The sequence below is a fragment of the Apiospora aurea genome, assembly GCF_038362705.1.
Source record: "Apiospora aurea strain CBS 24483 chromosome Unknown utg000010l_segment0_segment0, whole genome shotgun sequence".
NCBI classification, from domain to species: Eukaryota; Fungi; Ascomycota; class Sordariomycetes; order Amphisphaeriales; family Apiosporaceae; genus Apiospora; species Apiospora aurea.
The window spans coordinates 999124-1011192 of record NW_027117397.1 but is presented as its reverse complement, the minus strand read 5'-3'; the positions used below and the strand labels follow the sequence as shown (position 1 = coordinate 1011192).

The 12069-nt window shown below is 51.5% G+C and overlaps 1 protein-coding gene across 1 annotated transcript; it reads right to left on the bottom strand.

Moving 5' to 3' along the window:
- Positions 1-1593: 1593 nt before the first annotated feature.
- Positions 1594-11370, bottom strand: PG986_014337 (uncharacterized protein; the record flags this gene model as incomplete). Its single annotated transcript, XM_066850559.1, has 5 exons — positions 1594-2086; positions 2145-2829; positions 2965-8670; positions 8727-10850; positions 11088-11370. The coding sequence occupies 5 exons, from the start codon at positions 11368-11370 to the stop codon at positions 1594-1596; spliced, it is 9291 nt and encodes a 3096-aa protein (XP_066692797.1).
- Between the last annotated feature and the right edge of the window lie 699 nt (positions 11371-12069).

Here is a 12069-nt window from a genome sequence, read left to right as displayed (position 1 = left end):
TCGAGTTCTCCACTGATGCTGCGAGAGGAGGATACGCTGCTGATTGATTCAGGCTCCGAGACGACCGATCTCTATCGGAACGGTACAAGCGGAGCGGTGGGAACATCATGCTTTGTCCTGCGCACCAGGACCGGTATGATATGCATCCATTCCCGTCTCTTGGTTCCGATTCTGCATCGCAATCAACAAAACTCAGAACCGAAAACAGCCCGTAAGACTCCTCGAGCTTAAGCAGCAAAAAGACAGTACTGCATGTTATTGGATGATTCTGGTTCCATTCGGAATCGGCGCACTGCGAAAAGGGTACAATGAGCGACTATGGTCGTGCGAACCAGAACGGTAGTTTGGCCTCCCACTATCATTTCTGACCCCAAGGTGTCTCTTGTGAGCCAGGAAGTGCGCCATGATCAGCAATGGACGCGACAGAACCCGCGCCCAGTTGTGTCACCATTCGCTTCAAGTATGCTGCTGTTCGCTGGCTTTGCTCATTTGGACCGGCGGCGCCATCAGCAGCTCTGCATCTGAGGTCAACACCTGCCCTACCGCAGCTTCACCAATCTAGTATCTGTACGCCAGAAAGGCACATCAGAAAGAATGCACAGATGATGCCCGTGATCCAAATGCAGAGCTTGCTGAGATGGCCTAAAACGGCTACGGAGTAGCACTTCCTACTCACGAAATATCCTACTTCGCAAGTTGAGCTGCGTGTAAGTCGCGCCGTATAGCACTGGTCTCTTTCTGCCAACTGTACCTTGAGGTAAGAAGCCAATAGGACCGGAAGTAGCTTCAGGTAGCATGGTCAGAAACAGGTGTACATAACTGAGTTGTTTCCTTGGGATACTAGTAGGTACGAACCAGAAGGGCTGCATTGAGGCTTCAGGGTACACTGAGCACATGTTACTATTTGGATACCCGGAGAACAATCAGATGCGTTTCGGCTGCCTGTCGTGGACGGGACAGAACTAGCCCAAAGCAAAGGGCCACAAAAGCACTTCGGCAGCTACGAGGGGCCCATACACATTGGGAGCGGTGGAATGCGAGCCGTCGGCGAAGTCCAGCGATAGGGTGGCACAGCTCACTGTCGCGCCCACCGTAGTATTGTACGTCAGTTACAAGAGGTAAGCCAGCTTCCCTGACGAGCGTACAACTACCGGGCCTCTGGGGGGTGCGGGCCTAATGAGACATGGTGTGCGAAGCGAGCCCTTAGTCACGGATTGAGATCTGCCAATGCCTGCCTAACGGATTGCGGTAGAAGTACAGCTATACACGCCAAAGGCTTCTACAAACTAACAGGGTGGCTTGGGGCAGCTGAACTAGCTAAAACATCCATCGTCTATTAATCCATAATCACATAAAGGCAACTGCGATTTTAACAGAGCATTTTCATCTATGGAAACAAAAAGAGTAGACTGTTGATAGCGTGGTGCGTTCTGTGCCGCATATGAACCTTGACTCCAGCAGCATCTGAGCGACGCAGGCCAACGCATTTTGATCCAAGAAATATGCTGAGCATATCTCATAATTTCAAACGCAATTACCGCAATCAAGCGTACGACCAGCTCATGAGAATGCGGAAGCGCCGCCGCAATAGAACTATACCGAAGACGAGAAATCATCCTCTACCAGGATCTCACCCGTCAACATCCGTCCGATATGCGTGCGACTGATATCTTGGCGGTCGCGTCGCACATTCGCCATAATGAATTGAAGAAAAGCATTGGGGCTTCGAGTAAACTGGCATAGAGGATACCGGGCGCACTTGCCGACAAAGCCATCCACTGCTACTGCGGTGGTTCCATCGTTACCGGTGCACGACAGGCCCAGATATGCGCACAACTCCTGGTACTCCCGCAGGTCCTGAAAGTAGAGCTGCCCGGAGAAAAGGTTTAGTTGCTGAATCACTGTGTAGGGGACACTCCAGCTGGTGGGAAGCGCAGGGGTCGTGTACAGTTTGAGATCTTGCAGGCAAGGGAACGACAGATTGGTGCGAGGGGCGTATACATGCAACCTGACGTGGGGGCTGTCCTTGATGATAGGTAGAAGCAGGTTGGCCTCGAAAGGGCTGAGGACGATCAAGTAGACCCCCCTTGGCAACTCCTTAGTAGTCAGAATCCACTGCACCGGTCTTTTGAAAGGCGTCTGACTTGGATGTCTCCGCAGGGCTCAATGTTCGGGCGAAATCGCTGGTGACTAAGAGGTTGCCGTGAAATTCGCCGAGGTTCACCAATGAAGCGGCGCTGCAGTTTTTGAAAGCGGTAAAAGCCGACGCGAATGCGCCGCCCGAGAGGTTCGGCGAGCCAGTGCTGACCAGCCTGCGTAAATCGAGATGCAGCTGGTGTTTCGCTGGGTTGAGAGGCTGGGGGTGCTGAACCTGGCGTTCTTGCTCGATCTCGGGAGCGAGCTCGCGCTCTTGTTCTTCCTGCAATATCGCAGAGCCAAATGTTTCGATACCGAACTGCTCGCACTTCGTTCGAATCAAATCGATTTGCTTCTGTCGCCCTGCGAGTGTTGGATGAGTGGAGTGGCTAGCAAGGAGGGCCTGGCTTGGAGTACAAGACCTCGGGCCGTATCGTTCTTTCAAGCTTATGGCTTCGTCCTCGAAGTAGTCTGCGACATCACCACTACAAAGGTCCCTACCACCGGTTTTGGTCATTTCCGCCCAAATGGCCTCCTGACGCTGGTGTCGCAGGCCCTGTGTCGCCCAGAGTGGTATGCTCTTATAGGTATCGGACCACGTTTCGGAGATTGACCATAGTAGGACGTCCAAGACAGTGATAGGCCGCCCATCTCCGCCCGCAGTTCTACTCAACCTGATCTGCTCTTGGATCTCTGGGAACGAAGAAGGTGATTGATTGGCCCTTTCCCAGTTTCCTCATTCTCATACAGGCTGCAAAGTATAATTAGCCAAGAGCTACTGCAAATCCGGAAAGAGGTCCTCCTAGGCGTGTATCTGATTAAGCTTACCTTGTACGAGCCGGTCCTTCGTGAGCTTAGGTCCTAGTGTCGTGCAGGCCCGATAGTGGTCTGGCAATTTCAAGTCGATGCCGCGGGTATGTGCTTCGTCGAGATAGACCAGACAGGATTCTGTGTTATCCACAAATGAAGATGTAAGGAAAGGCTCCGCGAAACCAGTCCGATCTATAACCATGATTTCATCGTCTTCATTCACAAAAATCACGGCCTGCTTCTTCTCCAAGCTTCCCGTGCTCAGCTCAAGCCATCTCAGGGCAAATTGGCGATTGTCCATATCTATGATCAATGCACCCACGTCGAGTACGACATCTATCGGCGGCTGAGCGCTAACCATACTTCTGAGTAGTAGATCCCCATCGATACTGGGACCTAGCTCCACCACAAGGTTCTCAGACCGTAGTATGTAGTCTAAAACCTTTGCATTCGTGTGCAGTTGACTCGGTAGGTCAATATGCGGTATGTCCGTAGGGAGCACATACTTGGAATCGCATGTGCCACTAAAACCAGTCACGGCTTGGGCCCTGGGCTTGGCCAGGTCCCAGCCTGATGCAGAGAGCTTTTGAGGAAACTCAACCATTTCATGAGGAAATACCACTTTCCCAAGATAGAAATCGATGACGGATTTGGTGTACCGTAGAGCTGGGAACAGTTGGCGGGTACTTTGACTCCAGTCCTTCAAGTTCACGGCGGAAAACTGTCGATACGATGAAGGAAGTTTGGGTGTCCTGTCCACCCACTCTCCGTATACCGTCGACTTTTGATCCAGACGTTCAAGCTGCTGGAAAGCTGTGAGCATCTCTTCGTCTGATAACCCTTGGTAGTAGTATGAAAGCTGCGTCAAAATGATAACCACATCGGGGTGGCTGAACTCAGACCGAGGTGCTGGCGAATCTTTCGCGCGATAGGGCACAGCCAGTTGCGTGGGGGGTGCGCGCTCCGCCCGACCGTAATTGACTCGCCAACGCTTCTGGCCAAAGACGAAGGCAAGGACACCGCAGGAGAACAAGCCTCTAAGAAGCAACAGGATGTCTGCCGTCGTGTCGCAGAAGAAGCCGCCCTTGTCTTCTTCAACAAATCCGACCTGGTCTCCGGTCAAGTCTGGTTCGGTAATGTACTCATATACCCGTTGCCGTGTCTCTGGGTTTTGATGAGCAATGGGAAATCTATACAGTCCCTTGTCGCATATATAACGAGCAACAGACTTTAACAGCAAGCTCCCGGGGCCGTCATTCAGAAATCTGAGCCTTGAGAAGTGACATGAGCCTTTGGAATGCAGCTCGAAGCCCTCGGGATGTCCCTTAGCAAAGTCAGGGGCGAGTCTCCAGATCATTTCAAGAACCTGCTGTATAACAATCCACCGGTCGGGGCTCATCTCCACGGGACGTTGAAGTCCGATTGTATAGATCAACTCAAACTTGACGCTGAAGTTCTCGTCGCTCTCATCGATGATATCTCGCGAATGAGTCTCTAGATACTTCTGGGATTGTATCAATCCCCGACCAATCCCAAGGTTTGTCGAGTTCGGCAAAAAGGCCGGGGAACCGACATATTCGAGCCCCATGAGCTTGAAAGATAGCAACTGTTCGGGCTGCACTAGGAGTATTCCACCGGACTGTTTGCAAGCCTCAATATGGTTCTGGATTTGCTGGAGTTTCTCCGAGTCCATCACGAAAGAGCGAGAAAATGGAAGGAAGAAGACGCGACGATCCAGGAGGCCGCCTATCTTCGTCACCAGCATGTGCCGCATTTGCTTTGATTGGGGCTTCGCGACAATGACGCGTACCAGCCGATTCCCGTTAGCAAGGTAGGCCGCGACAATTTGTACGATGACCGAGGACTTTCCCTCGCCCATATTGAGCTGCATCACCCGATTTTCGGAGCATCCGCGCATCGAGGAAGCCACCTCCTCTTGGACATCCCGGATGATGAGACCACTCTCGACCTCCAAAAGCAATGACTCGGGATACTCGCGGAGCTTCCAAGCGTGGCCTACGTTTTCGACTTCCTTCACGAACTCGATAGGGTTGTCTATCGCGCTCAACAACCTCCCAGCGCGCTGATAGTGGCTTATCGAGAGTGCGTATTGTTCGATGCAGGTTTTCCAGGCCTCGGGGATCGATGACCAATTGTGCCTGTTCAGCTGCTGCACAATGAAGATTGGGCTGAGCCTGGGAAGGCAATGGGCTGAACCCGGGAATTCAGCGATGAAAGTGCCGCGGAGATGACTATATATCGAGCGCTGCATCTCATTGACCTGGGCCGCGCAAGCGCGGACGTGTTCGCGGAGCTTCGCCTCGAGCTCTGGGCGATCATGGACGAGTTTGGCATTGCTCTCTGCAGTACACGCAGCTAGATAGCTGGAAAAGCTCGTCTCGAGCTCATGTACGTAGTCTGTTTCGTAACGCCGCATCGCTCGAGACCGTAATGCAGCCACCAACGCATCGACAGACTTGTTGACCCCCATGGTATCGTCATGAGCATCGGATCCCTGCCCTATCTTCTGGCGAAACAAATCTTGGAACTGCTCTGCCTCTTTACACGAAAATGAGGGGGCTGCTTGTTGGAAAAGCTCGTCGCTCGTCAAGAACGGCCGCTCAAGGTTGGTCTTAGGTAAGGGTGGCAATGTAGCAGGCATCTGAAGAGAGGGGTCCGAAACCGAGTTCAGAGGCAGACCAGCAGTAACATCGATGACCTCCAACAAATATGAATCCAAAAGCCCGTTTATTTTCCATGAGCGAAATCGCTCTTGAATACACTGCATGATAGATGGAACGCGGAAGTAACAGGAGTACTCGCCCCAATCCGGGCCAACGGGTTTTCCGGTTAAGGATTGTTTGCTGATTATTTCTTCGAACTGATGAGCCAGACGATCCACCTTCGACTGCCATGCTCTCTGTCGACGATCTTTCAGATCATGGAACTTTTCGCGGCGGTAGGCGGGCAGAGCTGATTCAGGGGTTGAATAGAAACCCGTCTTGTGGCTCTCAATCATCTGCCGAATGACTTTTGTTTTATAAACACGACCGTGGTGGAGTTCAAACTGATAGTATTCTGGATGCTGACGACCGCGTACAGATGATGCGCACACAAAGGCTAGCAGTAACTGTACAACATCAAACCGAGCCTCATTTGCATACACCAACGCGGCAAAGAACGCCATGAGGTCGTAACGCGACTCTGCAATCGGGACAGTGGTCAGATAGTTCTGGATCGCAACCCAGTGCTCTCCGATGGTACTCGAAGGTTCATCCAGCCAATGAATGGTGAAACGGCCAACCGGTAATAAGGAACTCGTTGCATGGCTCGTCAGTTCATTCCCGAATATAGCATAGAGTGTATTCAAGAGGTCTCTGGCGCTTGCGATCTTGGACACCAGGGCATGTTGGCCAAACAGGAGGTTCCTTGTGATCTGGCATACTCTTTCCTCTAGTTGCTTAGACGATAGCAACTCTGCGACATCACGTCGACGATACACCAGGTCATCCGATCTGCGAAACCTTTCAGCCCCAAAACCGTCCACGCGATAGCAAGCCGATCGAATAAGGGCACGTTGGCACAGCTGAGGATGAGACCCTTTTAGCAAATCGATAGGTTGTGCAGTCTCCGGGAAGAACAGCTCGGCATACTGCCCTTCGCGCAAGATTGTTTCAACAGTCATAGTGAATTCATCGTGTTGACTCAAAGACCCGAGTTTGTCTGACCAGGTAATCTGTTGCATCTCATGCAAGTGCGAGGGGTATAGACTCCTCACTGGACTCAACTTCGCAATGTTGGAGAGTAGTTGAATGTCCTCTGCCTGCAGGCGGTGGAAAGAGAGGATAGCAGCAGATTTCAGAATCCTCAAAGCCTCTTCCGTGCCCGTGCGGCCAATCAAGGGGTCTGGCAAACAGTGGGCTGTCACCGCATGCAGATAGCAGATCATGAGCTTACTCTGCAAAGAGCCATTGTCGATAAGACGCCCCAGGACGCTGTCGATCTCGTAACAATGGTATTTGCGACGTACCATGGGCCGAGGCAGTGCATACCGAGCCAAAGGACTGGTTGTGGGGAATCGGATAGTTGTTGCAGGATGATCGGACTTGTCCCTACCAAAATCCAATGTACCATGCGGAATAATAACTATCCTTCTCTTGTTCAGTGTATCGTTCTGCGGCCGAAGGACAAGTTTGTTTCTCAAGCCAATAAGTGCGGAAAATGACTGATCGCTATCGATGCACATTCCAGGATGCTTCTTCGACTGGACCAAGTAGCCCTGAGACGGCAGCGTAAATGAGAGATTCAGGCGCCACAGGTCAATCCGTAATATCGCAATAGACCGAATAAGGGTGCTAATGATATATTCTGCGTCTTCCAGCGGACTGAATAGCTGGGCAATCTTCTCTGCGGTACAACTGGTAGGTTCGATGACAGACATGTCGCCATTGACCAGCGACGTTCGGCCCCCAGGGTGTACCTGGGTTCTCCACAACCCGCTCCGTGAAATCCATGGCTTTTTGATGTCACGCAGCTCCAGCTCCCCTGTCCGGGTGTTGCGCCAGTGACTGTACGGAACAATTAAGCCTTCTGGTAAATCTGCTTGCAAATGCCAGGGTGGCACAAATTCCCATGTGCCGCCATCTTTACAAGCGCGAATGATCAATTCCCCACTGGTCATACCAAAATGCACCAGCCAGCCGTTCTGCTTGCGACCAGCCGTGTACTCCAGACCCGGTTCATCAGAAGGCGCAATCTCCAGAATCTGGCTACCAAACAGCTGGGCGTACGCAGGGTGACGATCGTATTCCGCCGGCAGCCGGGACAAAGGCCGGCCATTGACCAGTAATCGGCCTTGAAGGATGTCCATACTGACCACCAGCTTCCTCTGCGCCTTTGAAACAGAAGATATTGAGGTCATAACATGGCGACGCAGTGGCTGCAGGCTCTCCCAAGCATTACCTGGCTTGTAATTCTCCCAGAATGCCAATACAGCTCGATCAAGGCAGCTTCGATCGTTTGCGATGTAGTCATGAATAGTCGCTTCGTATCGGTAGCAAAGCTTTCGCCATGCCTGGAGCGAAACCAAGGCCAACGGTGACAAGGGGCACGAGTTTGTGGGATGATGATCGTGAATCAGGATCGATGCTTCAAGGAACTCGGTCACCGACTGATTATCGTTGAGCACCCGGGCTGTATGTCGTACATCGGCATTGAACGTGCTGCTACTGACAAGGGCCATAGCCAAGATACGATTATGGAGATCTTTTCTCTCGACCTCCGAATCAGAATCGGCTCGCTTCATTAATAGCTTCCCCGCCCAGTTGCGTGCGACTGACCTGACTTGGCGAGTGAAGTCGCAACAAGCCGACCAGACTATCTTGCTGTTTGCGAGGGACATCACTCTGTTGCAGAGACTCGTGAGAGTGAACAGAGCAATGTCACATTCCCAGTTTTCCTTGAAACGTAGGAGGGTAGCTTCAAGACCGCCAAGAAGCTTGCGAGCAAAGTCCTCATCTTGGACAATAGCATGTGAATCGCGTAGGTGGGATTCTGGCTTGTCATGACACGGTCCACTCTCCCCAATCGCTTGCAAAATGACCAGAGCGGTCTCGATGTTGTTGAAATCGACCGGGGGCGCGTAGAGTTGTACCAATATATTCAGCCATTGGAGGCGCGCTCCCGAACGTACATGTCCGATTGCTCTGAATTCGCCCAGGTCCACTGCGAGAAACCTTATTAACCACATACGGAAAGGCAGGTTTGGCCTGCATACTTACAGTCTGGAGGGCATGTCGATTGTCTAGCAATGACTTCGTTGGATGTGTGAGAGTACCCACGAATCCAGTCTGGCAAAGGGAGCTTTGACCCAACTGCGAAGGAACAATTTGAGGGAATCTTCGAACCCCCGATTATCTCCGATACTGGTGAATCATGGTTGGTATCGTGATATGAATATCGGCACCCATGTTTCTTGCATATCGTCGCCGCTGACGCTTCCGAGACCAATTGATCGCGATAGTGGGAAAGAACGAAAGGTTTGCTTGACGACCTAAGGCCCAATCGTCCCGACTCTTCTTCCCCGATTACTGTGGTGAGGTCAGCGTAGTCACAAGGCGAATAAAGTCTGTCAGATCGGCCCAAAATCTGGCGACTATCTCGAAGCAAGTCGATCAGCAGAGTCATGGTCACCCGACGCCAATCGCTGATGACGGCAGGGACTCGTAATTCAAAGACAACGCCGCGGGCTTCGAGCTCATCATCCGGAAGCGGCCATTCATGAACCATGATACTCAATGTATCCATCTGACTTTGTAAAGAACATTTCTCGCAAGAGAAACGACATTGCATCTCCCAGCCATGGTAGTCGCTTTCTACCTCTTGGTCGTGCTCTAAGTTCTGATATGAAACTTGCAGAGCCTGATACTTGGCCAACTTTTGCTCAAGTTCCTGCATCTTATCGCTTCGCTTCTTCTGGGACAGTGAGACAATCTCCTGGTGCAACTGCTGGTGAATGCAAGAGTTGTCATAGTATCGGACGGCCAACGAGTTGGCCAAGCCGAACCCCTCGAAGGCAGACGGATAGCCCTGTTTTGTTCGCGCCTCCCTCTCCCTCAGATAAGATTCGACATTCCGAAGTCGTAACATTTGCGACTGACGAGGTAGGACCAATATCTCCAAGAACCCCTCAGGAAACCCAATACTGTAATCAACGAGCAGCGGCTCTTGCTTGATAGCGGCTTGGTCGCAGGCGACCCATAGCTCCATAACACAGAGCCACATGATAGACAGATTATGAGGGTTGCCTTCATACTGCGTCTCAGCCTTCTTAAGGTAGCCATTGAGGAGTTTGATAAGCTTATGGCAGGTGTTGCTCTCGGTGACGTGGGGGGATAGCCATTGTGGAAGCTCATCGCAAATCCATTGCTCTATGTTGGCCAAAACAAAGACCAACGTTTCACCGCGACCAGTGTCTATGGTTGGCACATCATCGCGGCGGAACCGAGCATAGTCAAATCCAGCATTGAGGGCTTGCGGGATGTCCAGGTTAACCTGCGGGTTCGCCGTGATATCCACAAAATGCCACAGGCCCGTGAGCTTGAGGAATGTGTCATTCTTGAAGTCCAGATTCTTCAGTGCCTCAAGCTGCAGTGACGGTTTGTCTTTGTCTTGGACCACTTCCCATTTGTGCTCAAGGCGTGTTGTTGCGTTGGTGAGCACATCTGAAGCGTAGCCCAACCACCCTGGAGGGTACGACGTGTTCTTGGGTATGCGAGAAAACTTATACATGCGCCTGTTGAATTTGGTGATCATACAAAACAACAACTCGTCGGCAATGTGGAACTTCGTTGCTTTGTCAATCAGTGTGATGACTAGAAAGATCATGAAATCCTTGTAGAGCTGGCATGAGGGCAGTCTAACTCTCTGTCTGCTGAAAGAGAGTTGAAGAGTGACGCGGAGAAGTAGCCAAGTAGCCGAGCGGTGCCACGGAACTTTTGCATTTGCCCAAAGAACTTCTTCTCTGCTATTCTTCACGAACTGAAGCGCCTCAGCCTGCTTCCCAAGACCTCGCAGAAACCCAACAACAGGGCCGATCATACGAGGGATGATCGTGTCTCGCTTTTCATCACCCCTCTTTGTAGACTGCGGTCGACAGCTCGAATGAGTCTTAGCATCCAATTCGCTGAGCATGTCGGCCAGAGCTGTTTGGAACTGTGGTACTTGACATTGGGAACGATCAAGCTCCATGCAGCAAGCAGGAAAGGCTCGTTGGAGTCGTCCAGTACAGGCAGTAACCTGCTTGTTCTCGGCAAGTAGCTCAAATGGCTCGAACCGAATAACATTGTCACACCGGTGAATGAATAAGCCCAAATTTTGGGCTCTCAGCTCCAAGGCTAGACAACCTAAAAGGATGATACGATTAGCAGGCTTTCATCAAAAGCGCGCAATCTTGATCCGTCAGAATATCTCAGAGTATTGCAATGAAGAGCTGAAATGCCTACACCGCAATCGCAGCATGCGGAGATAGATGATAATATAATGATGATATGGTCAATTCTACGGAAGTGAAACATCATGGACACATACAAGGAGACAACAAATTGACCTTGCCGAATTGTGAAAAGGATATATCTACTCACCTCCGTCTGCCAGATCGTGTATGACCTTGCCAACGCCACATCGATCGAGTCTTTTACCGGGTCGCGTGGACGAAAGACAGCATACCATGTCCAAGGCGGACTGGAAAACAGCCGAGTCCTCCGGAGACACGTACTGCTTGAAATGCTCCATGGCATCAAGGACGGCCCCCGTCAGAGCTTGATCCGACGAAGTTCTGAAGTCATCCTGCTGAGGGAGTCGAGGCGGCAAGAAGACATGATGAATGACGTACAGGAAATCTTCGTTCTCCTGCGAGGCCGACATGCTGCAAAAGTTGCGCTTCTGAAACGGGTGTTTGAGTGGTACGAACCTGGTGTACTGGATGCTAAAGCGCTGATGAAGAAAGAGAGATGAGGGTCAGGGAAGACTGGGAAAGACGAAAGTAGCTATTCGGCGTTGCAGAGAGTTGCCGAGGATCCAGGTGCTCTTTCATCAGAGGCACTGGGTAGATTACGTAGTGGATGAAGCGTTTTCAGCGACCACTAACAAACGGAATGGCTTGACCGCCCGCATCGGCCAACCTATTCGCATGAAGGAGGGCCTCCTACATATGATCGAGTTTCATCTTCTTGCGTACAGAGTTTAATTCGCCCATCAAGAGAGGGTGGCTGTAGTGAGAGCGCTGATCAGTATGCTGCCTGCCACGGCCCAGGCCGACTCGCAGACTCTACAGCAATGCTAGACATGGCGCGGCATTCCGATGAGAGCAAATTGATATGGCAGGATTTCTGGTTCGCTGGGCAATTGAATCAATCCTGAGACCTGCCGACATGGCGACATAGAGGTGTGGTCCCATTACCAGGTTTATGAGGTCGGTTCGCCGCATTGCTTCGAGTCTTGTGACGAGACACTTCGTATGGGCAAAACAACCCCTCAGGGTGAAGTCGTCAATGAAACTAACAGAAGGTGATATTGGTCCCTTAGGCAACCTGTCTGCATTGGAGTTAGCCAACGATTTCCGTT